At 45.1% G+C, this 26,797-nt stretch overlaps 1 protein-coding gene across 2 annotated transcripts in view; it reads left to right on the top strand.

Moving 5' to 3' along the window:
• adgrv1 (adhesion G protein-coupled receptor V1) overlaps positions 1-20,747 on the top strand; it is a 197,971-nt gene extending 177,224 nt beyond the window's left edge. For both annotated transcript variants that reach the window (XM_055886148.1, XM_055886147.1), the window contains 4 exons: positions 2,321-2,442; positions 10,978-11,169; positions 13,867-14,044; positions 20,289-20,747. In XM_055886148.1, coding sequence (XP_055742123.1) covers positions 2,321-2,442; positions 10,978-11,169; positions 13,867-14,044; positions 20,289-20,407 — 611 coding nt within the window. In that variant the 3' untranslated portion in view covers positions 20,408-20,747. The remainder of the gene's footprint in view (positions 1-2,320; positions 2,443-10,977; positions 11,170-13,866; positions 14,045-20,288) is intronic.
• The last annotated feature ends 6,050 nt before the right edge of the window (positions 20,748-26,797 follow it).

Below are 26,797 nucleotides of genomic sequence, written 5' to 3'. Positions count from 1 at the left end.
AAATGAACACTAAAACGAAAACATTTCCCATCCCTGGTTTAGAGTGTAGTTCGGAGGTTAGCTTTATGGAGTACTTTTTGGGACCAGATGCAATTTGGACAAGAGAGGCTACTTTCTGGGCTCTGCTCAACAGCCCTGTCATTGTGTAGACCGTCTTTGTGCTTACCGCTCTCTCTCTCTCTCTCTCTCTCTCTCTCTCTCTCTCTCTCTCTCTCTCTCTCTCTCTCTCTGTCTCTCTCTGTCTCTCTCTCTCTCTCTCTCTCTCTCTCTCTCTCTCTCTCTCTCTCTCTCTCTCTCTCTCTCTCTCTCTCTCTCTCTCTCTCTCTCTCTCTCTCAATTTCAATTCAATTCAATTTGCTTTATTGGCATGACGTAACAATGTACATATTGCCAAAGCTTATTTACAATATAAAAATGAGAATCAAAATGGTCAACGGGACAACAGTAACAACAATAACTAAGTGTCAAAATAACCAACACATTCAACAATAACAATAAACATACAGTAGAGTACATGTGCAGGTTGATTGGTCTGTCAGACACTGTCCCTCAACTTATGGCAGGCAGCAATGTAGTGCGCTGCCAACCCACAGCTCTCTGCGTCCTCCCCCAACAGGACGGGTAGCCTATCCTCATCAGAGAGGTCTTTGAAACCTTGAATAAGAGTTTCAAATTTGGGGAAATGACACTCTCTAATTGTTTTATATTTTTGACATTTTGTCAGGAAATGCAGCTCCGTCTCAGGTTCTGCTGTTGTGCAGTGGTTGCACAGCCTTTCCTCTACAGGGAGCCAGGTTTTCCTGTGTCTACCCTTCTCAATGGCAAGGCTGTGCTCACTGAGCCTGTACTTTGTCAAGGTTTTTCTAAGGTTTTGATCAGTAACCATAGTCAAATAGTTAGCCACGGTGTACTGTCGATTTAGGGCCAGATAGCACTGCATTTTGCTCTGTGCTTGTGCTTGTGTTTCCCAATAAGCAATGTAGTTTTGTTTTGACTGTGTTGTAATTTGGTTTATTCTGATTGATTGGATGTTCTGGTCCTGAGGCTTCAGTGTGTTAGTAGAACAGGTTTGTGAACTCAGCCCCAGGACCAGCTGGATGAGGGGACTCTTTTCTTTGCTCAGCTCTTGGTATTGCAGGGCTTGGTAGTGATATGAGAGGGGGTCACTGTATTTTAGATGTTTCCAAAACTTAATTGCTCTTTTTTGAGTTTTTATTATTAGTGGATATTTGCCTAATTCTGCCCTGCATGCATTGTTTGTAGTTTTCCTCTGGACATGTAGGAGAATCTTACAGAACTCTGCATGCAGGGTTTCAATGGGATGTTTGTCCCATTTGATGAAATCTTGTTTTGCAAGTGGACCCCACACCTCGCTGCCATAAAGTGCAATTGGTTCAATGACATATTCAATTATTTTTAGCCAAATTTTAATAGGTATTTCAATTTGAATTTCTCTCTCTCTCTCTCTCTCTCTCTCTCTCTCTCTCTCTCTCTCTCTCTCTCTCTCTCTCTCTCTCTGTCTCTCTCTCTCTGTCTCTCTCTCTCTCTCTCTCTCTCTCTCTCTGTCTCTCTGTCTCTCTCTCTCTGTCTCTCTGTCTCTCTCTCTCTCTCTCTCTCTCTCTCTCTCTCTCTCTCTCTCTCTCTCTCTCTCTCGCCATCTCTCTCTCTCGCCATCTCTCTCTCTCTCCCTCCATCTCTCTCTATCTCTCGCCATCTCTCTCTCTCTCTCTCTCTCTCCCTCCATCTCTCTCTCCCTCCATCTCTCTCTATCTCTCGCCATCTCTCTCTCTCTCTCTCTCTCTCTCTCTCTCTCTCTCTCTCTCTCTCTCTCTCGCCATCTCTCTCTCTCTCATCTATCGATGCGCCCTTCAGCGAGAGTGAGTTAGTTGAGCAGTTGGCACAGATTGTGTGTGTGCGTTCGTGCGCGCGTAGGAGTGCGAGCGTAGGAGTGTGTCGGTGCAGACATGGTGTACTGTACTAGGCAGCCCGGTGCCAGGATCTGTGACCTACAGTATAAAGTGTACTGATTAAGAGAGGCCTCATTAATCAACCTCAAGGGCCTGGTCTGCTGCCCCAGATCCAGCTCACTACTCTATACTGGACCAGAGCACTGGGATGATGGACCAGAGCCAGGACATGGAGAGAGAGCAGGGATCAGGACACTCTGAACTTTGGGGAAGCTCCCAATTTCTGATTGCGAAATAGGTTATGTCATTTATTTCATTCTAAGAATGATCTGTCTGCGTGTGCGTGCGTGTCTGTCTTGAGTGCCTGTGCGCTTTAACTGTGTATTAAGTGTTCCCCGTTGTGTGTGCTGCAGAGGTGCCCATGGTGCTGTACCTGTTTGCCCTGGTGTCCCTGGTGTGGCTGTGGGCAGGACTACACCTGGGCTACAGATACCTGTGGATGCTCATCCTTTACGTCATCTTCAACTGCCTGCTGGTAAGACCTTTTTGTCGTTATCTTCAGCGTCTTTGTGTGTGTCATCCAGACATGTTTTTCACAGTAAAATCACAAGGCTTAATTGAACTCCTATGGAGTCAAATGTAATGTTATTTTGGGGGGGTTTATATGGTCCTACTCCCATTTTATGTTGAAACTACTCTGGTCATGGTGTTGATATTCTTGGAGTTAAAACAACATTAAATGTAGTAAATATCCTACTCACAGGGAGTTAGCTGGCCGCTGAACTAATTTAGCAATCGGGAAAAATGTTTGCTGACATGGGCTAATTGACGGACTGTCAGTGACTGACAGAACAAGAGAAAAACTGCTGAGGCACAACCACATTTCTAAATTGCACCTTGCGTATTCTACTATTCTAACTCGCAACAGTAAGTTGAGACCCTGACTGAGTTCTTAAAACATCCCTGAACTACACCATGTAAACTGGAACAACTGTCTCGTTAACGGTTGCTATAAATCCAACCCCTTACAGATTGGTTTAGTTTAGATTATTATTATTTTTTCTTTGTGTAGCGTAAGATAAAAAATGTATTGGGTTAGTTTAGATTATTTGATTTTTTTCTTTGTGTAGCGTAAGATCAAAAAACATTCAATGTACGTGCGAAAATACAGATATTGAAACAAACAGTTGAAAAAAAATCTACCTGCAACAGAGCATGCTGGGAAATGTTGACAATGAGTCCCCTCCCACATCTATGCATAACTCCATAGATTGAACTCTGTCTCTGGTTACACTTAATGGTGTTCGAAGTACTCTGTCCCAATCCAACTCCAGTTATCAACACTGACTCCAGGCATCTTATCCCTCTCTTGAGGGTTAAGATAACGCCCGGTAGAGTCAATTTAACCCTAATGTTCATAACACAATGATTTCCACTGACCTTGATTTACTGTCTAGTGTCTTGAATCTCTCGATTGCTGTCAAAACGGCAATCGAGAGGGAAACCTGATTTAGTTTTGTAAATGTTACAACAGAGCACCAACTACTTCCTGGATACTTTAAGAGCCCAATGTAGACATTGACGCAATAACTCTCCTACGGTTTCTGTTTGTCAGTGTGTGTGAGTTCAGAACAGCCTCCCTCTATCTATCGTTGCTCAGTCTCTGGAGGCCTTGGCGGTCAGCACACTTGTATTATATATTGATCCCTTAAACCACTGCACTGTTTGGCCCCTTGAGTGTGTGTGTGTGTGTGTGTGTGTGTGTGTGTGTGTGTGTGTGTGTGTGTGTGTGTGTGTGTGTGTGTGTGTGTGTGTGTGTGTGTGTGTGTGTGTGTGTGTGTGTGTGTGTGTGTGTGTGTGTGTGTGTGTGTGTGTGTGTGTGTGTGTGTGTGTGTGTGTGTGATTCGTGAGTCTGTATGACTGCGTGAGTGTGTGTGTGTGTGATTCGTGAGTCTGTATGACTGCGTGAGTGTGTGTGTGTGTGTGTGCGTGCGTGCCTTGATGTGTGTGTGTGCTTGCGCATGTGTGTTTGCGTCTTGATGTGTGCGTGCATGTCTTGATGTGTGTGCTCGCATGAGTGTGTGTGTGTGTGATGAAGGGTATTCGAGGACTTTGCAGCCATCCTTTGATGTCTGGCCCGGGCAGGGTGGGAAAAGCTCTTCTTGAGGGCTATCATAGATACCATATCTCCGGAGAGTGACATCGCCCAGGCCAGACCACTCTCTCAGTACTCTCAGTACAGTGTGGGAATGCATATCAGAGAGCGTGAGAGAGAGGAGAGATAACTTTATCATCAGATATTTCTGTACGACTGTATAGTCTACAGCCAATAGCATTAATATCTCGTTTCGTAACGGTTGCGTAACTGACAATGTGTTGAAGATGTTTGAACTGTTCAACCCCACTTCATTGCCTGAACTCTGAAGGGGTGTTGCTTGCTCGTTGAGGGTAGATTCCTCACTCCTAAAGCAACCGTATCATTTGAAAAGGACATATTATAAAAGCATTCAAATTGTTGAGTTAGGTAGGCGGTGGACTGGACAGTGGAATAATTGTTGTTTCAGGCCAGTCCTGGTGAATGTCTCTGCTAGCTGTCACTTTCTTCTAGACGTCATCTGTCCATTAAGTGTGTCACACAGGACCCTAGTGATATGTAGCGTCTGCACGTGAAAGACGACAGAAGCGCAGTAAAGTCAACCCGTGGCTTTAATGAGTGCAGACATGATGTCATTTTGACAATAGCTGAGGTAACACAACACCTATAAGCCCATGCCATGTACAAATACCCCAATATGAGGTAATCTGATCAGCTGTCCAATGGACGAACAGTATGGCCTATTTTGTCCAACATTATCCATATCAAAAGTATCTTTCTAAGACATGGCTTTGTTTGTATATATATATATATATATATATATATATATAAATATATATATATATATATATATATATATATTATATATACAAAAGTATGTTGACACCCCTTCAAATTTGTGGATTCGGCTATTTCAGCCATACCCGTTGCTTACAGGTCTGTAAAATCGAGTACACAGCCATGCAATCTCCATAGACAAACATTGGCAGTAGTATGGCCTTAACTGAAGAACTCAGTAACTTTCAACGTGGCACCATCATAGGATGCCACCTTTCCAACCAGTCAGTTTGTAAACTTTTTGCCCTGCTAGAGCGGCCCCGGTCAACTGTAAGTTATTGTGAAGTGAAAACGTCTCGGCCACGAAGTGGTAGGCCACACAAGCTCACAGAACGAAGCACGTAGTACGTAAAAATCATCTGTCCTCTGTTGCAATACTAACTACAGAGTTACGAACTGCATCTGGAAGCAACGTCAGCACAAGAATTGTTTGATAGGAGCTTAATGAAATGGGTTTCCAAGACCAAGCAGCCAAGCGTCAGCTGGAGTGATGTAAATCTCGCCGCCATTGTACTTTGAAGCAGTGGAAATGCGTTTCCTGGAGTGATGAATCATGCTTCACCATCTGGAAGACAGACTAATCTGGGTTTGGCGGATGCCAGGAGAAAGCTTCCTGCCTGAATGCATAGTGCCAACTGTAAAGTTTGGTGGAGGAGGAATAATGGTCTGGGATGGTTTTTCATGGTTCAGGCTAGGCCCCTTAGTTCCATTGAAGGAAAATCTTAACGCTACAGCATACAATGACATTCTAGACAATTCTGTGGCAACAGTTTGGGGAAGGCCCTTTCCTGTTTCAGCATAATAATGCCCCCGTGCACAAAGCGAGGTCCATACAGAAATGGTTTATTGAAATCAGTGTGGAAGAACTTGACTGGCCTGCACAGAGCCCTGACCTCAACTCCATCGAACACCTTTGGGATGAATTGGAACGCCGACTGCGAGCCAGGCCTAAGTGCCCAACATCAGTGCCCAACCTCACTAATGCTCTTGTGGCTGAATGGAAGCAAGTCGCCACATCAATATTCCAACATCTAGTGGAAAGCCTTCCCAGAAGAGGGGAGGCTGTTATAGCAGCAAAGGGGGGATCAACTCCATATTAATGCCCATGATTTTGGAATGAGATGTTCGACGAGCAGATGTGCACATGCTTTTGGTCATGTGGTGTATTTTTACGAATTCCCCTGCCACTATAAGTTCCAACACAGGATGAATCCCCTGAAAGTGTAGAGAAAGTCTGCCTCTGAAGTGTCTTTCATGAGTGAATCTCTCTCCCTTGACTCTCCCGAGCCCCTTTCACAGACCTCCCTCTCCCTAGCCACTTCCACTCCCCCCCCACACACACATCACAATTCTAAAATAATCAGCTCTATCATCCCTAGGGAGAAAGAACAGAACACGGTTGAACTAAGTTATTTTGTTTCAACCAGAGAATCTCCACAGCCTCCAATTGCCCTGGGCTTAGATGTAAAGACAAAAGCAGTCTATAAGCAGTTGTCTCTAGGGACAGTGTCTCTGTAAGACAGGAAGAAATGAGCTGGAACAGACAGTACCCTTTTCTACAGGTAATGAGCTTCCAAGGAGAGCTGCATCCGAGACCATCGATTAGCTCTAAACAAACACATCTGACCTAGATTTCCCGAGCGCTGCTGTTTCGGCTGCTGCTCTCTGCTATTGACGCCTGCACCAGGCTGTTTTTGAAGCTCTTGCCGCCTCTTTCGGCCCTAACACGATTAAGGGACAATTGTTCTGCCTTGAGAGTCTGCTTTTATGGAGCAAAACCAATTACTTTAGTGGGTAGACGAGGAACGTGGAGATGAGAGCGCTGACATTTGTTGTCGTGATTCGGCCGTTAGTACCACGTCGTCGCCAACGCTAATGAACATCAATAGAGACGACCGTAAATGTTGCGAACCATAATGCATCGTCATGTATCAGGTTTTTATATTTGGCTTCGCGGAATGTAATTCAATTCGTATGATTAGGATTTATAATATAGTCACATTCGCCTACGTTGCATGGAGTGAAGTTTACACCTGCATTGCTTGCTGTTTGGGGTTTTAGGCTGGGTTTCTGTACAGCACTTCGAGATATTAGCTGATGTACGAAGGGCTATATAAAATAAACTTGATTTGATTTGATGATTTGATTTGATTTGATATTATACGTGTATGGCTAGATAACAAATCTTCAGATTAAGGTTTTCTGTGTCTCAAACCACCTCAGACCGTCTAAGAAATCTCTTTCAATTAATTTACTTTCTAGCTAGCCATTGAGTTGGCATAATATCAGAGTACATTATGTCACTTTCTGCTGTTCTGTGGCTATGAACTTACTCCAGTTGCTTATGTGCCTCTATTCGGTTGCACAGTTTGCGGTTGGATGCTCTTTCAGTTTGTTTTGTATTATCTCGCTCATGCGGTACATTTTCCATGAGGAGAATTTTCCATGTTGTTATTGTTGTTAGTGTGGCTGTTGCTATGACTGTAAAAGGCTGTTTAATGGTTCTGCTCACTTCGGCTAATTGCTGAAAATCGTTAAACAAGTGCAGATGTTAGAGCGTGCGCGTCTGCGCGTGTGCGCATAGGTGGGTGCGCTCGCGCTTGTGTGCACATGCACGCGCACGTATGCGCCCACGCACAGAAGGGTCGATTCTATGCATTCATTTCAACTATATAGACTCTCTCAATGCTATTTACTTTATGATTTAGGCTAACAGCTCTGAACCACAGCAGCCCCGGTACATGGCCTCCAGTAAGCAGCCGTCAACCAGCTGGCTCCAGTGTGCTTGGCTATATTTTATACATCCTGCTTAGTGGTTAGTTAGCGCTGCTCTGGAGCTTCAAGGCAACCTCAAAGTACAGCTGTACATGAAGGCAGCCATCAGGGGATGTACAGTAAAATGTCTGTGTACCAAAGTACTGTATGTCTGCAGGACCAAGTATTGCACTACATAGGGAGTAAGGTGCTTGGCACACAGCCTATTACAGAGAAGACTTTGCACCGTATTCAATTTATGGAAGTGGAACTGGCAACTGGGTGGATCCAGCATGATTCTTTTTTGGCACTGCAGAATTGTAAGTCTGGATCCTAAGGGTCAAGATAGCCAATGTTTACAGTGTGATCCTAGATGTATTCCCGGTTGCTTTTCAGCCATGTACGTTCTCGGATCTCTTGCCTTCCATGGGCAGACATCCTCCGGCGCATCCTACCGCGTCTAGTGTAATATCATCGGCTCTATCCAGCACCTAGCTCCAGCTGTCAACTTGGATGGGCCACCGTCTTACAGTACCGAGCAGTCGCTGTGTGTGTATTACGACTCGGGGAGGAAAGGATGTGTCACGTCTCCAAGCTGTTTGCTCTCCCTATAAGGGTCGTGTACCAAATGACAACCTATTCCCTATATAGTGCTCTACTTGATCAGAGCCCATATGATGTAGTGCCCTATATAGGGAAGTAGTAGTGCCCTATATTGGGAAAGGGGTGCCATTTGGGACGCAGGCAAGGACCAACAGAGACATTTCCCTTGATGTCAATTTCAGTGACTTACAAATTACATAACAAGTACTTAACTTCGTCTGTGTCTATAAAACACAGGCTGTTTCCAAAATGGCACTATATAGTGCACTAATTTTGACCAGGACCCATAGGGTGCCATTTGGAACGTAGACATATACTACTAGTTGCCAAGTATTGGTTTCAGTGTTTTTCGAGTGAGAGCAACCTCTGTGCCCCAGCACGTTATTCAGGACAACCATAGATTTAGTACGTTTCTTCTCAACGCTCCACACGGACAGACAGACAGGGGCATTACCGTTGGAGTCTATCAATATAGATGGTACCCAGAGCTGGCGTATCCAAGGCTTTTTTTGTCTCTCTCTCTCTCTCTCTCTCTCTCTCTCTCTCTCTCTCTCTCTCTCTCTCTCTCTCTCTCTCTCTCTCTCTCTCTCTCTCTCTCTCTCTCTCTCTCTCTCTCTCTCTCTCTCTCTCTCTCTCTCTCTCTCTCTCTTTCTTTCTTTCTTTCTTTCTTTCTTTCTTTCTTTCTTTCTCTCTTCTGACTTATCGCTTGTCGAGGGGTTGTCCTCGCTTGTCGCTGAATTTGTCCCGAATTATAGAAGAATAATCCAATCACAGCAGCACGGTTTGTGTGCTGCTGTAAACTTTAATTTGATTTGATTTGTGTCCGCCCCTCTGCCAGTAAATGGGCTTGGACATTATTAGCTCACAAACAAACAGCCCCCCTTTCTTTGAACAATGAAAGACGCCAGGCACCCGCTACAAAATTACATTTACACCCGCACTTCCTGATCGGGCCACACAGCGGACTATAAATAGACTTCTCTTCATTGCAGCCCAGATCCTGTCACGAGCCCTGTCGCTGGAGATGAGTTGATCATGCAGAAGTAGCAGCCTCATTCGTCGATTCAACCCAGCACACGTTGCTAGGAGACATAGGAGGGATAGGCCCAGTGGTCTAAGCGCTATGATGTCCATGTATTATCATTTGTTCTCTTTCTGTTGCCCATCTCAGTACCTCTCTGTTTCTCCTTTGCTTTTTCTCTGTTTCTCTGTTTTCTCTCCTTTCAATTGATTTCTGTCTCTCTTGTTCGTTTTCTACTGAAAGCATTCTCTCCCTAGCCAGCTAGCTGGTTAGCGCTGTGCCTCTCTGTACCTCTTGTGTTCTCCCTCCTCTCTCCTCCCTCCCTGGTTCCCATGGTGGTGTAGGGGCCGTGACCTAACCTCCTGTAGTAACACTCTCGCTCTCTTTGTCTCACACGCACACACACACACACACACACACACACACACACACACACACACACACACACACACACACACACACACACACACACACACGTCAAGTGCCCAGAGCAGGGAACACTTACATAACAGCCTGTGGGTAATAAAGCCTGTTCCTCGGGCCGTGCTGGCTCAGGCTGGTCCTTAAACGGCGTGTGCTAATCGCCCTGAAGATTGTCAGGATGGGGCCGCTCTCACTCTATCAGAGACTACTGATAGTGGCTGCTCCACACACACACACACATACACACACACACACACACACACACACACACACACACACACACACACACACACACACACACACACACACACCACATACACACACGCTCCGCTCAGGCTATAAAGGCACTCTGAGTGATTGTTGTGGGTGTACTGTGTCCATTCCCATATGTGTGCTTTTTCCCCAGATAGAAGCTCATGTTCCCTATTTACAGTGCACCAATAAACAGGTAGTGTACTAAGCCTGTTCCCTTCGCATCTCGTATCCATTAAAAGCCAAGCGTTTATTTTTCCCTTTCAATGTCAGGGTTCCAAGGAAAGTGTAATGATTCCCACATTTGTATCTACATAGGGAGCTTTTGTCTCTCTATCAGTGTTGAGTGGCTCTCCTCTCCCTGAGCCGGACTAAACTGCCTGGCTGTTAAGATCAATAGGCCACTGGTGAAACAGGGCTTTGCTGACATGGAGAGATTGCAATTGGTTTAATTTAAGTCCCAGTTTTGATGAACTTCCTGCTCTAGATTGCTTGGTGATGTCCTGTTCTCCTGGGTGGGTGGGTGGGTGGGTGGGTGGGTGGGTGGGTGGGTGGGTGGGTGGGTGGGTGGGTGGGTGTGTGTGTGTGTGTGTGTGTGTGTGTGTGTGTGTGTGTGTGTGTGTGTGTGTGTGTGTGTGTGTGTGTGTGTGTGTGTGTGTGTGTGTGTGTGTGCGCGCGGTAATACTATGTTTGCAGTGCAGTGCATCACTCCATCTCTGTCTATGGTTGCCGTCATCCCCTCCTGCCCACCTGGTGTTGTGAGATGTCTGCCGGGACTGTGGTATTTCACAGAGGAACGTGCTGGAGTAATTCACACTGGCCTGTCTGCTGACACAGAGGATGTGATAGAGATACTAGATCAGGATGCTGCTGACTGACAGTGATGTCATGTCCAAGGGACGACGCCTTGCCACTTGTACCATTCTCAATCAATCCAAACTTTCCCCCTACGGGACGTGCCGCTCTGCGTTGTGTGGAGCCTTTTTGTGTGTACGTTCAATTCGTGATGTGCCTGGCAGGGTCGAATCATTTTTGAATTGCAATGGAGGTGCCACGTTTTTTGATCTTTACCCTCTGTTCCCCAGGGCCTGTACGTGTTTGCGGTGTACTTCCTGATGCACAACCAGCTGTGTTGGCCATCCAAGGCCAGCTACACGGTGGAGATGAACAGCCACGGCAGCCCAGACTCCACCTACCACAGCGGTGTAGGGAGTGCCGCCACCATAGGGGCGGAGATCAACAAGTCCACCCAGAACCTCATCAGCGCCATGGAGGAGGTAACACCCCCACACACACACCCTGCCATCTTTCCCTCCCTCACTGCACGAAACTATGGAGAAAAAGCAACAGAAAATGGTGAGGAGTCCTTTTCTAACCCCCAAGTCCCCAACTGACTGACTGACTGACTGACTGACTGCGTCACCCTTACCCCCCGTACTGCCCCCTCCCCTTCCCGGTGCCCTTACTCTAAAGCCCTTACCTCAACCCCTTCCCCAGTCCCATCCCTCTCTCTCCTCTCCCCTCTCTCTCTCTCCCCTCTCTCTGGGCTCGGTTTGACAAGTCCTCTCCTCACTCAGACCCTTGTCAGCGGATCCTCAGGGAAACACAGCGTGTCCCTCCGCACTTTCTGTTTGTGCACAGTGGCTTGAGTCAGCTGTCCCGCATTTACGCTCACACTAACGTGCGTGTGTGAGAGCTGCTATGCGGAGAAGTGTTCTCCTCTCCTCGACTAGTAGCCCACTTTACCCTACAACTAAGCCCTCTCAATATGACCTGTCAGCCTACATGCTCCACAGGCCCAGTCCATTCATCCCCTGCTAGGTCACAGCTCTGCTGGACACCCTATAAGAAGTTACACTGAAGACGAGATGGGGGGGGGGGGGGGGGGGGGGGCAGTTAGAGAGAAAATGGAGAGGGGAGGAGGAAGGGGTGCGGAGGGGATTGGTACATGGGAGGTGTCAGCCCCCTTCAGAGTGGATATGGTAAATGGTGGCTGCATACTGTACCACAGCTCTAGACGCTGTACCAATTACAGGCTATTACACCACGCAGACAGCATGGTCATTGCAGGCCTGTTCAGATTAGGCTATTACACCTGTCTGTCTGTCTGTCATTACAGGCATGTTCAGATAGGCTATTACACCTGTCTGTCTGTCTGTCTGTCATTACAGGCCTGTTCAGATAGGCTATTACACCTGTCTGTCTGTCATTACAGGCCTGTTCAGATAGGCTATTACAGCTGTCTGTCTGTCTGGCTGGCTGGCTGGCTGTTGATGATATGTTGATCTTTTGAATCAGCTGTGTAGTGCTAGGGCAAAAACTAAAATGTGCACCCCTTTAGGACCAGGATTAAGAAACACTGAGATAGGCTATTACACCTGTCTGTCTGTCACTGGGCAGAGAGCGAGGGAGGCTGGTGAAACTGGGTTTCTTGGAAAACTCAGACTAAGAGAAAATTAGACTCCACAAGGATTCTTTCCACAATGCAATAATTCCCTGTCTGTGCCTTGGATGGCGTCATTTGGTATGTATGAGAGGACAGGGATAGTTGTCCAGTGATGGGTTATATTACTACCTGGACACATACTGTGTGCTGAAAAACATCCAGTCTCTTTTGGTGGAAGCCACACAAGATTGCTTAGCCAAGTGAAATATCTTAGCTATGTACACAATGTGCCAGTTCTCATGGCTGGCTGGTTGTCTGTGATGGTGCTGAACTCTCTCTTCCCATCACCACTCATCCAGACATCCAGTGATTAGCCCTGGGAACTATCTGGGTCTCTCTCTCTCTCTCTCTCTCTCTCTCGTGCCCCCCTCTGTCACCACTCTCTCCCTTGTTATTTATCTCCCTCCCCCTCTTCCTCTCCCTCTGTTTCTCTCTCTCTCTCTCTCTTGTGCCCCCCTCTGTCACCACTCTCTCCCTTTTTATTTATCTCCCTCCCCCTCTTCCTCTCCCTCTGTCTCTTACGCTCTCTCTCTCTCTCTCCCGTGCCCCCCTCTGTCACCACTCTCTCCCTTTTTATTTATCTCCCTCCCCCTCTTCCTCTCCCTCTGTCTCTTACGCTCTCTCTCTCTCTCTCCCGTGCCCCCCTCTGTCACCACTCTCTCCCTTTTTATTTATCTCCCTCCCCCTCTTCCTCTCCCTCTGTCTCTTACGCTCTCTCTCTCTCTCTCCCGTGCCCCCCTCTGTCACCACTCTCTCCCTTGTTATTTATCTTCCTCTCCCTCTGTCTCTCACTCTCTCTCTGAAGAGAAAGGATTCACCAGTGCAGCAGGTTCAGTGCAATATTTGCGTATTTGAGACTGATTTTGTATGAGACCCAGAGCCAGCGACCTCCCTCTCACCCCATAACCCCCACATGAGCCTTCGTCCTGCGTTAACCCCTTTGACAACATAAACTCTGCGTGACCCTCCACGTCTAAGACGTGATTACACGGCTGACAGTCCCATTCTCTGCTGTCCTGAGCTGACTCCCTGACAGAATGGGACTGGTTTTTGTCATTGCATTAATCACGGAGGTTTAGTTCCCCCCTTTACGTGCCCGTCTCTGGTTTGTGTTGTTTATGCAAACACATAAGGATACCCACTGTGCACTCCAAATACTGTAAATGTTAGCTCATAAAAAACACTCTAGAAATGTAACCCTGACATCATTCATGCCCTCTGATCAGTGTCATTTCAACGTGTTGGACAGTGGCTGTCTTTGTTAATGCCGTATACAGTCTGTAAAGATATGCTGTGTGTGTGTTTGTGTGCGTGCATGCGTGTGCATGTACGTGTGTATGTGCGTGCATATTTGCGTTTTTATGTGTGTGTGCGCGTGCCTGCGTGCGTTTTATGTGTGCACTTGTGGTCATGCTGTGCCTGTGTGTGTGTGTGTGTGTGTGTGTGTGTGTGTGTGTGTGTGTGTGTGTGTGTGTGTGTGTGTGCGTGTGCGTGTGTGTGTGTGTGTGCGTGTGCGTGTGTGTGGCAGGTGTCCGCAGACTGGGAGCGTGCGTCCCTGCGTCCGGGCAGTCAGCCCAGCAGTGTGTTTAAGCAGAGCCCTCAGAGTGGGACCTACACCACCGACGGAGGAGGCTTCACCAACGACAACCTAGTGGCCGACGAGGAGTCCCAGGAGTTTGACGACCTTATATTTGCCTTAAAGACTGGTAAGAATCACTTTGGCCGACGTCCTAAATGCCGCCCTATTCCCTGTAGTGCACTTTGTAGGTGATAGGGAGCAATTTAGGACACAGACTATCACTTATCCTGCAGACATATTATTCATCAGTCATCTACAGCCTATATGAAGCCAATAATTAGAGCCCAGAGTTTTTCCTAATCAGGTCATACGGTCAGAAGAAACTCTGTGTCCTACTCATCAACACCATAATGGTGTCGAGGGAGAAGTGGATACTGCGATGAGTCAGTATACATGCAAATCACATCTTATTCCATCTTAAAGTTAAATATATATATATTTAACTAGGCAAGTCAGTTAAGAACAAATTCTTATTTATTTACAATGACGGCCTACCGGGGAATAGTGGGTTAACTTCCTTGGTCAGGGGGCAGGACGACAGATTTTTACCTTGTCAGCTCGGGGATTCGATCCAGTTAGAGTTCCAATTTGTACTTGAGCATACATGTACCTGATCTGGAATATGGGGGACTGTCACGACTTCCGCCGAAGTCGGTTCCACTCCTTGTTCAGGCGGTGTTCGGCGGTCGACGTCACCGGTCTTCTAGCCATCGCCGATCCACCTTACATTTTCCATTTGTTTTGTCTTGTTTTCCCACACACCTGGTTTACATTCCCTCATTACTTGTCATGTATATAAACCTCTGTGTGTGGAATTGTTTGTTGTAAAGTGTATGTGCACTTCTGACTGTTTTTTGCGACGGGTTATTTTACCCGTATTTGGTTTGTTCTGGGTGCAGCTTGTTTTTTGCATTATTATAGTACTCCAGTTGTTACCCGTTTCTGCTCTCCTGCGCCTGACTTCCCTGCAGCCAGTTACGCACCGCTTACAGGGACTCACATATGGTTTTATAACCTTTGTGTGATTTGGTGTGCGCGCATTTGAACGTGTGCATGTGCATACGCATGGGTGTGTATGGAGGCCTGGAGTCGGTGTGTATGTGCGTGTACGCGAACGTGCGTTCGTTCGTGGGCCCATGGCAGCCATTACTGCTGGCCCTGCTCGGTCAGTCCTCAGCGAACCCTGTCTGTAGGAACCATTTTTCCTCAGCCATCAATGTTTACTGAGATATGGGGTCTGATATATCAACGCTCCCCACTCCCATTCTCAAATCACAGAGGAATCGATCTACGCTGCCTGAATAACAAGTGGCAGGGACCCAGCTGAAAACATGCCAAGGAGTGTTCAGGACTTTTGTTTTGTCTGTTTCTCTAGGAAATATAGGGCGCGCCCCAAATGGCACCCTATTCCCAATATGGTGCACTACTTTTGACACTACTTTTGACAAGAGCCCCATGGGCCCTGGTCAAAAGTAGTGCACATCGCATAGTGATGTCATGTTCTTTTGTAACCTTAAAGTGGACCAAGATGGCAGTGCTGTGAGAGTGTCATGTCATATTTGCTATTATTATTATTATTGTTATTGTCACAGCATAACATCCTCATACCGTTTAGATGTGATATGTCTCTTCACTGTACATAGCTACTACGTTCACTGTAGTTGGATTCTTTAGAGAGGACACGTGTTATTTCCATGAACCTTCTCTCACCCGTGAAGATTTCTGTTTATAGAAACACACCCCATGGGGGAGAGACGTGTCATGCGTCTTACCTTATTTCCCAGTCAGGCCTGATAACCAAGGTGTCCATATCATGGAAAGAACTCCATCTGGGCTTTGACCCCACCTCGTGGTGGCCCCGCCGGGCCCTTGATTGAGTGGCCTCTGAAGGGCCCCGTGCAACACAGAGGTTAATCTGGCATCTCAGTGCTAACCGGGCCCCTGGGCGAGGTCAGTGAATACACGCCAGTATCCACTCTCCGGGAAAACACATGTCTATCGCCGTGGCCGAACTCAATTAGAAGTCCCTGGCGGCAGCGGACTTGGAGTTAGTCAGAGGTGTTAATGAGAGTGGATTGGCTAGAGAGGGTAATGTTACCGTAAATACAAGCCTCGGGGAGAGGAGAGCGCTAACTCTTCTTCAGCCGTCTTTAACGTGTAGTGTGTGTGTGTTTGTGTACGATGTGTGTGCGCGCACGTGCGTGCCTGCGTGAGCTATAGTTGTTATGGAAGACGATTCAGCATTTCACTGGCCTTGCCTTGACTCCTCCATCGCTCAACTGTACACCCCGTCATTCAGCCGCAAGTTGAACACGCATACGAATGGGGCGGCATTCACGGCTCTCTTATTGTTACAACAACATCGGGGAAGACGAATTCTACAGGTGAACGAGATCGAAAAGCACAAAGGAACAATTATAACCACACATATCTGCTAAGTCTATTACCTGTATTACCTGGGGTTGTCGGGGGAATACCTGAAGCGCTGGTTGAACAAGATGTTTAATCCTAAATACATCCAAGACAAGGACTTGGAGAAAGAAAAGCTGTGGTAGAGCGTTTCTCCTGGCCGGTGTTGTAACCGTCCCCCTTACTGCCTCCCTCTTGGCGTGTATTGCTGACCTCTACCTCTCTACGTGGCCGGCCATATGTTGCCACACTCAACCTCCTTCAGATCTACCCTAGACCTCTCTCAGACGCAGGCAGAGGTCAGGGAGATAGAAGGGAAGTCTGGAATGAGGTTTTGCGTAATAGACCAGTCAGTCAGTCAGTCAAGTCAGTAGCAGCACACTCATTAGGCTCTTCACAGTCCGTTAGAGGGTGAATCGTTAACTTACCATCCCACTTGTTGTCCTTAAAGCTCTGCTTTTGCTGTACAGTCCCTTCGGAAAGTATTCAGACGCCTTGACTTTTCCACATTTTGTTACCTTACAAAAATAAATACATCTCAGCAATCTACACACAATACCCCATAATGACGAGGCCCAAACAGGTTTTTAGAAATTTTTGCATAATGTATTAAAAATCAAAAACAGAAATACCTTATTTGCAAGAGTATTCAGACCTTTTGCTATGAAACTCAAAAGTGAGCTGTTTCCATTGATCATCCTTGAGATGTTTCTACAACTTGATTGGAGTCCACCTGTGGTAAATTCAATTGATTGGACATGATTTGGAAAGGCACACCTGTCTATATAAGGTCCCACAGTTGACAGTGCATGTCAGAGCAAAAACCAAGCTATGAAGGAGTTGTCCGTAGAGCTCTGAGACAGGATTGTGTCGAGGCACAGATCTGGGGAAGAGAACCAAAATATTTCTGCAGCATTGAAGGTCCCCAAGAACACAGGGGCCTCCATCATTTTTAAATAGAAGAAGTTTGGAACCACCAAGACTCTTCCTAGAGCTGGCCACCCGGCCAAACTGAGCAATCAGGGGAGAAGGGCCTTGGTCAGGGAGGTGAGCAAGAACCCAATGGTCACTCTGACAGAGCTCAAGAGTTCTTCTGTGGAGATGGGAGAACCTTCTAGAAGGACAGCCATCTCTGCAGCCCTCCACCAATCAGGCCTTTATGGTAGAGTGGCCAGACGGAAGCCACTCCTCAGTAAAAAGCACATGACAGCCCGCTTGGAGTTTGCCAAAAGGCACCTAAAGATTCTCTGGTCTGATGAATCAAAGATTGAACTCTTTGGCCTGAATGCCAAGCGTCACGTCTGGAGGAAACCTGCCACCATCTCTATGGTGAAGGATGGTGGTGGCAGCATCATGCTGTGGCGATGTTTTTCAGGAGCAGGGACTGGGAGACTAGTCAGGATCGAGGGAAAGATGAACGGAGCAATGTACAGAGAGATCCTTGATGAAAACCTGCTCCAGAGCACTCAGGACCTCAGATTGGGGCGAAGGTTCATCTTCCTATAGGAAGATGAGTGGCCCAGCCAGAGCCTGGACTTGAACCCGATCGAACATCTCTGGTGAGACCTGAAAGCATCATACCAAAGAAGACTCAATGCTGTAATTGCTGCCAAAGGTGCTTCAACAAAGTTGAAGGCAGAACAGTTGAAACTGGCGCAGCAGCACGGCCAGGTGGACTGGGGACAGCAAGGAGTCATCATGCCAGGTAGTCCTGAGGCATGGTCCTAGGGCTCAGGTCCTCCGAGAGAGAGAGAGAGAGAGAGAGAAAGAAAGAGAGAAAGAGAGAATTAGAGATAGCATACTTAAATTCACACAGGACACCGGATAAGACAGGAGAAATACTCCAGATATAACAGACTGACCCTAGCCCCCCGACACATAAACTACCATAACTACTATAACAGAACATGGCCAAGATGTTCAAATGTTCATAAATGACCAGCATGGTCAAATAATAATAATCACAGTAGTTGTCGAGGGTGCAGCAAGTCAGCACCTCAGGAGTAAATGTCAGTTGGCTTTTCATAGCCGATCATTAAGAGTATCTCTACCGGTCCTGCTGTCTCTAGAGAGTTGAAAACAGCAGGTCTGGGACAGGTAGCACATCCGGTGAACAGGTCAGGGTTCCATAGCCGCAGGCAGAACAGTTGAAACTGGAGCAGCAGCACGGCCAAAAGTACTGAGTAAAGGGTCTGAATACTTATGTAAATAAGGTATTTCGGGTTTTGATTTTTAACACATTTGCAAAAAAAGTTTTTGCTTTGTCATTATGGGTTATTGTGTGTAGATTGAGATTTTTTTTTTTTTTTTTACAACATTTTAGAATAAGGCTTTAACGTGACAAAATGTGAAAAAATGGAAGGGGTTCTGAATTCTTCCCGAATGCACTGTAATTGACTGTCATCAAAAGTATTATTGAAATAACTGCGTAGGTAATCTAGAGGTCGTTCTGTTCTTTGGATTACATCACATTGTGTTCCTCCTAAATGTCACCCTATTATTCCCTTAAAGTGATGGTCCAGAACTTTTGTATAATTTCAGCCAGTAGTTTTGAAAGTGGTGCTCACGAGACAAAACAGGTCCCGTTTTTTTGTGTACTACATCAAATCAAATTTATTTATATAGCCCTTCTTACATCAGCTGATATCTCAAAGTGCTGTACAGAAACCCAGCCTAAAACCCCAAACAGCAAGCAATGCAGGTGTAGAAGCACGGTGGCTAGGAAAAACTCCCTAGAAAGGCCATAACCTAGGAAGAAACCTAAAGAGGAACCAGGCTATGAGGAGTGGCCAGTCCTCTTCTGGCTGTGCTGGATGGAGAGTATAACAGAACATAGCCAAGATGTTCAAATGTTCATAAATGACCAGCATGGTCAAATAATAATAATCACAGTAGTTGTCGAGGGTGCAACAGGTCAGCACCTCAGGAGTAAATGTCAGTTGGCTTTTCATAGCCGATCATTGAGAGTGTCTCTACCGCTCCTGCTGTCTCTAGAGAGTTGAAAACAGCAGATCTGGGACAGGTAGCACGTCCTGTGAACAGGTCAGTGTTCCATAGCTGCAGGCAGAACAGTTGAAACTGGAGCAGCAGCACGGCCAGGTGGACTGGGGACAGCTAGGAGTCATCATGCCAGGTAGTCATGAGGCATGGTCCTAGGGCTCAGGTCCTCCGAGAGAGAGAGAGAGAAAGAAAGAAAGAAAGAATTAGAGAATTAGAGAATTAGAGATAGCATACTTAAATTCACACAGGACACCGGATAACACAGGAGAAATACTCCAGATATAACAGACTGACCCTAGCCCCCCGACACATAAACTACTGCAGCATAAATACTGGAGGCTGAGACAGGAGGGGTCAGGAGACACTGTGGCCCCATCCGATGATACCCCCGGAATTTATATGATATGTTACGAATCCAATTCAAACGATATGTTACAAATTTGTTGTGCTTAACATCCTGGACTGCATCTTTAATAGTGTACTTCTTAGTGGGTCCTGGTCAAAAGTCGTGCACTAGGGAATAGGGTGCCATTTGATACACCCTATTGTTCATGCCTTTACCTTTGGGACCACTGGTCATGAACCACTCTCTTCTACCTGTCAATTTGGACACGTTGACTGTGGTTGAAGTGTATAGATAATGTTCAAATGTGATAAGTTACGTGCTGTTTTGGTTGTTGATTATCATTCTCACTCACCTTTCACTCAGAACACTACAGCAGTTGTTGATGTAGAAATGTTCTGTAGGCCTTTAACCACAAACAAAATTTGAGATTTTCTGTTAAGGAATCAGTAAGTTAACACTGAATGTCATGTATTAATGTCATGTATTATCATAGCTCCGGTCCACAGCGTAGTGCGCATTCTTCCACTACGCTCACCGTGCACTAAGCACTGGACCAGAGTTGATCATGATCAATAAGTGATGATTGACATGTGTGCTGTCTTTCTCTCCCTGTTAGGATCTGGCCTTAACCTGAGCGACAACGAGTCGATCCACGGGAGCCATGATGGTGGGAGTACGGCCCCATCCCAGATCGTTGAACTTAGACGTATTCCCATCGCCGACACACACCTTTAACCTCCCACGTTTTTATACCACAGAGAAAAACACAACAGTATTTTTATATTTCTACTGCCTTTGCACTAAAACATCCCGATTTTTTTTAATAGAAAAGTTGTAGTTTTTTCGTTAGCTGTTTCATATCATGAAACCCGGTGATGTTTTTATGTCTGTTTTTATATATGAATATGTAAATGTTTTACTAAATTAATTTGTGAAAGTCTTTGATGGTGTTTTTGAAGTGATTTTATCTCTCCTTGGAGGTAAACATTTTGTAAAGTTTTTAGGACACGAGCCAGCACCCTCAAACCTGCTGCTAAGGTTTGTGTAACATTGTTAATAAATAATTCAACAGCTATTTTACATTGGGCTGTCTTGATTCAATTTGTCTGCCTGTGATTGCGTTTGGAGCGGCTGGCAGCAGTCTATGGTCTGTCCACAGTTGGACATAAAGAGAGGAGAGCTTGTGTGCGAGCTGCGTAACGCAGGATGTGGAATTGCTGAGTCGCTGTTGGGTCAGACTAGAGGACACTGTGAATGCATGCAGTCTCCTGGGGGAATTTCACAAACTTGTTCTACACAGTCTGAGTAATCTGGTCCTGGGAGATCAGGTCTGAACATTTCTGCTTGGGTCTGCAAAAGCGCCGGGAGGTAGAAATATGGAGTATGGATGGGGAGTATGAAAGTTCATATTGAGCCTGGAGATTAAATCTAATGTCAAACCTGTAAATGTACTGCATGTACACGATCAGGATACTGAAGCATTTGTCAGACAATAGACTATTCATGGGTTACACGTTACATCACTTCAAAAGTTCTATGACAACTGACAAATCGGATAACAAATTCAATTATCCAAACTAAAATGTCAAATAAGGAGCCTGTTTCATCTGCAAAGTGAGAGCCAGCAGTGTGCGCATTTAACTAAGCAAGTCAGTCAAGAACTAATTCTTATTTACAATGACAGCCTACCCCAGACAATGTTGGGCCAATTGTGCACAGCCCTGTTGGACTCCCAATTAGTGCCAGATATGACACAGCCTTGATTTGAACCAGGGACTATAGTGACAGCTCTTGCACTGAGATGCAGTGCCTTAGACCGCTGCGCCACTCGGGAGCCCAATGAGTGTGTTCACTGTTCAGCTTGGAACTGTAAACTCAGTGGTTACTTGACGCTGACCCCTAACCTCTGACCTCAAAAATTGCTAGACTTGGTTAATGGATAGAATAGAAACTAGTTTTGGGGGGGCAAAGCTGAGAGCCAGAGGGAGAATTACTAACATAATATGAATGTAGTCAATTTTGATTATTTGACACTGAGAACAGCAGCTAATATGCTCTCCAGAGATGCCCTACTCCTTATTCATTTAGTTAATGAGCTTTCAGTTCCAGACAAACATTGGAAGGACTGTAGCCTGCCTGATATGATGCTACTACTACTGCTGCTATTACAGTACAGGAAAAACAAGCCATAACCAGTGACTAGTAGTTCAGGTCAGGAGCTCTAACGGAAATGCATTACAAAAGGGTTGTGGCGTCTAAACTCCCTCTATGCTGCTGAGGTAATTTATGTATGAAGGGCAACAGGGTTGGAGGCTCCACAGTCCACACATTGAAAGCTAAGACCTATTCATCTGCCACTCTGTTCATATTTGTAGGAAACAAAGAGGGTCCCTGGATGCGTCTCAACTGTGGGTAAGTGCTGGGTCTGGTTTCGCTGGCTTTCTTGGCAGACGTAACGGAGAATAGAGCACATTGGGATATTTTGTTTCTGCCTTATTCGAGCCTCACCTCCTGGTCTCACCCTGGCGGTTCCTTTACGCACCTAGTGGATACTTACAGTTGAAGTCGGAAGTTTACATACACCTTGGCCAAATACATTTAAACTCAGTTTTTCACAATTCCTGACACTTAATCCTAGTAAAAATGCACTGTTATAGGTCAGTTAGGATAACCACTTTATTTTAAGAATGTGCAATGTCAGAATAATAGTAGATAGAATTATTTCAGCTTTTATTTCTTTCATCAGATTTCCAGTGGGTCAAAAGTTTACATGCACTCAATTAGTATTTGGTAGCATTGCCTTTAAATTGTTTAACTTGGGTCAAACGTTTTGGGTAGCCTTCCATAAGCTTCCCACAATAAATTGGGTGAATTTTGGCACATTCCTCCTGACATAGCTGGTGTAACTGAATCAGGTTTGTAGGCCTCCTTGCTCGCACACGCTTTTTCAGTTCTGCCCACAAATGTTCTATAGGATTGAGGAAAGGACTTTGTGGTGGCCACTCCAATATCTTGACTTTGTTGTCCTTAAGCCATTTTGCCACAAGTTTGGAAGTATGCTTGGTCATTGTCCATTTGGAAAACCCAAGCTTCAACTTCCTGACTGATGTCTTGAGATGTTGCTTCAATATATCCACATAATTGTCCTACCTCATGATGCATTCTATTTTGTGAAGTGCACCAGTCCCTCCTGCAGCAAAGCACCCCCACAACATGATGCTGCCACCCCCGTGCTTCATGGTTGGGATGGTGTTCTTCGGCTTGCAAGCCTCCCTCTTTTTCCTCCAAACATAACGATGGTCATTATGGTCAAACAGTTATATTTTTGTTTCATCAGACCAGAGGATATTTCTACAAAAAGTGCGATCTTTGTTCCCATGTGCAGTTGCAAACCGTAGTCTGACTTTTTTTAACGGCGATTTTGGAGCAGTGGCTTCTTCCTTGCTGAGTGGCCTTTCAGGCTATGTCAATATAGGACTCGTTTTACTGTGGATATAGATATTGTTGTACCTGTTTCCTCTAGCATCTTCTCAATTTCCTTTGCTGTTGTTCTGGGATTGATTTGCACTTTGACACCAAAGTACGTTCATCTAATGGAGACAGAACGCATCTCCTTCCTGAGCGGTATGACGGCTGCGTGGTCCCATGGTGTTTATTTGTGTACAATTGTTTGTACAGGTGAACATGGTACCTTCAGGCATTTGGAAATTGCTCCCAAGGATGAACCAGACTTGTGGAGGTCTACAATTTTTGGGGGCTGATTTCTTTTGATTTTCCCGTGATGTCAAGCAAAGAGGCACTGAGTTTGAAGGCAGGCCTTGAAATACATCCACAGGTACACCTCCAAATGACTCAATGATGTCAATTAGCCTATCAGAAGCTTCTAAAGCCATGATGTAGTTTTCTGGAATTTTCCAAGCTGTTTAAAGGCACAGTCAACTTAGTGTATGTAAACTTCTTACCCACTGGAATTGTGATACAGTGAATTATAAGTTAAATAATCTGTCTGTAAACAATTGTTGAAAATATTACTTGTGTCATGCACAAAGTAGATGTCCTAACCGACTTGCCAAAAGTAAAGTTTGTTTACAAGAAATTTGTGGAGTGGTTGAAAAACAAGTTTTAACTTCTTATGGCTGGGGGCAGTATTGAGTAGCTTGGATGAAAAAGGTGCCCAGAGTAAACTGCCTGCTCCTCAGTCCCAGTTTCTAATATATGCATATTATTAGTATATTTGGATAGAAAACACTCTAAAACGGTTTGAATGATCTCTGTGAGTATAACAGAACTCATATGGCAGGCAAAAACCTGAGAAAAAATCCAACCAGGAAGTGGGAAATTTCAGGTTGGTAGATTTTCAACTCAGCCCCTATTGAAGATACAGTAGTATATTGGTCATGCTGCACTTCCTAATGCTTCCACTAGATGTCAACCGTCTTTAGAAATGTGTTTGAGGCTTCTACTGTAAAGGGGGGCTGAATGAGAGGGGATTGAGTCAGAGGTCTGGCAGAGTGCCAGGAGCCCGTTCCATTTGCTTTTTCTGAAGACAAAGGGATTCTCCGGTTAGAACATTATTGAAGATTTATGTTAAAAACATCCTAAAGATTGATTCTATACATCATTTGACATGTTTCTACGGACTGTAATGGAACTTTTTGAAATTTCGTCTGCAACTAGTGAACGCGCTTCGTGAGTTTTGATTTGTTTACCAAACGCGCTAACAAAAGTAGCTATTTGGACATAAATGATGGACATTATCGAACAAATCAAACATTTATTATGGAACTGGGATTCCTGGGATTGCCTTCTGATGAAGATCATCAAAGGTAAGTGAATATTTGTAATGTTATTTCTGACTTCTGTTGACTGCACATTATGGCGGATATCTTTTTGTCTTGATTGGGCTCTGAGCGCTGACCTCAGATTATTGCATGGTTTGCTTTTTCCGTAAAGATCTTTTGAAATCTGACACAGCGGTTGCATTAAGGAGAAGTGGATCTAAAATTCCATGTTTAACACTTGTATCTTTGATCAACGTTTATTCTGAGTATTTCTGGAAATTGATGTGGCTTTCTGCAAAATCACCGGATGTTTTTGGAACTACTGAACATAACGTGCCAATGTATACTGAGATTTTTTGATATAAATATGAACTTTACCAAACAAAACATACATGTATTGTGTAACATGAAGTCCTATGAGTGTCATCTGATGAAGATCATCAAAGGTTAGTGATTCATTTTATCTCTCTTTCTGCTTTTTGTGACTTGTGTCTTTGGCTGGGAAAATGGCTGTGTTTTTCTGTGATTTGGCGGGGACCTAACATAATCGTTTGTGGTGCTTTCGCTGTAAAGCCTTTTTGAAATCGGACACTGGTGGGATTAACCACAAGATTACCTTTAAAATTGTTTAAGATACTTGTATGTTTGAGGAATTTTAATTATGAGATTTCTGATGTTTGAATTTGGCGCCCTGCACTTTCACTGGCTGTTGTCATAGGATCGCAGCCATATTAATGACTCCAACCTAATGTAATCTGTAACTTCATGATATGACGCCCTGAGGAAAACAAATGGCGTATCTATAATGGAGGGTGGTGTCACGTTCCTGACCTTATTTTCCTTTGTTTTGTCTTTGTTTAGTATGGTCAGGGCGTGAGTTGGGGTGGGCATTCTATGCTATGTGTTTCTATGTTGGGTTCCTTTTCAATTAGCCTGATATGGTTCTCAATCAGGGGCAGGTGTTTTACGTTTCCTCTGATTGAGAACCATTTTAAGGTAGGCTGTTCTCACTGTTTGTTTGTGGGTGATTGTTCCTGTGTCAGTGTTTGTGCCACACGGGACTGTTTTCATTCGTTCGTTTGTTCACGTCGTTTATTTGTTTTGTATTTTGTCAAGTGTGTTTTTTCGTCTTCGTTGCTTTATTAAAAGATATGTATTCAACCCACGCTGCGTTTTGGTCCGATCCATGCTCCTCTTCAGACGAGGAGGAGGACGAGCGTTACAGGTGGAGAAGTATTGAAGCCACTCTTACTCCGTACTAAGAGCAACCTTGATTTTGTGTGATGAGTTGTCTACTGGCAGAGATGCTGATGGCACCCCAAATCTTGTCCTGAAATGTCTGTTACTGTATTCAAACACTAAACAGGCTACATTTAGTTGACAAAAAGCTTTTACTGTATCTTGTAACTCAGCAGTAAGCTAGGCTTTCTCCCATTTACACTGTCCACACCACACCAGCTCATCCTCAGCTTGTACAGGACTCATTTCAGCAGAACTGAACAATAAAATTACGCAACATGAAACAATTTCAAAGATTGAACTGAGTTACAGTTCATATTCAGGAATCAGTCAATTGAAATAAATGAATTAGGCCCTAATCTATGGATTTCACATGAATATACAGATCTGTTGATCACAGATGCCTTAAAAAAAAGGTAGGGGCATGGATCAGAAAACCAGTCAATATCTGGTGTGACCACCATTTGCCTCATGCAGCACGACGCATGTCATTCGCATAGAGTTGATCAGGTTGTTGATTGAGGCCTGTGAAATGTTGTCTCACTGCTCTTCAATGGATGTGCGAAGTTGCTTTATATTGGTAGTAGCTGGAACATGCTGTCGTACACGTTGGTCCAGAGCATCCCAAACATGCTCAATGGGTGACATGTCTAGTGTGTATGCAGGCCATGGAAGGATTGGGATATTTTCAACTTCAAGGAATTGTGTCCAGATCCTTGCGACATGGGGCCATGCGTTATCATGCACAAAAGTTGAGAGGGCTCTTTTATTTCAGCTCATGAAAGATGTGACGGACCCCAAAACTTTACATGTTACGTTTATATTTTTGTTCAGCATACTTTGATGTGATGAGATGAGAAGGTTGGGATGTTGTTTTGTCTCTTAAATTATGCAGCCCTTGTAGTGAAACAATCTGTCCAACATAAGGTTTCAGATCAACTTTGCCCTTTTAATCTTTCAAAAGCCAATGTTTGCTCTCTCCCTCTTGAGGAAGTAACCCGGGTAACAATCCGAACTCTTTTGATGAAACGCTTCAGCATTTAAACGTGCAGTATTTATATTGCGTTTGGGTGACATACTGTAGTTGTTATCACTCTGTGGCCTG

Source organism: Salvelinus fontinalis, chromosome 28, assembly GCF_029448725.1.
Source record: "Salvelinus fontinalis isolate EN_2023a chromosome 28, ASM2944872v1, whole genome shotgun sequence".
Classification (NCBI taxonomy): domain Eukaryota; kingdom Metazoa; phylum Chordata; class Actinopteri; order Salmoniformes; family Salmonidae; genus Salvelinus; species Salvelinus fontinalis.
The sequence above is the reverse complement of the archived record's forward strand: the minus strand, read 5'-3'. Positions and strand labels throughout refer to the sequence as shown.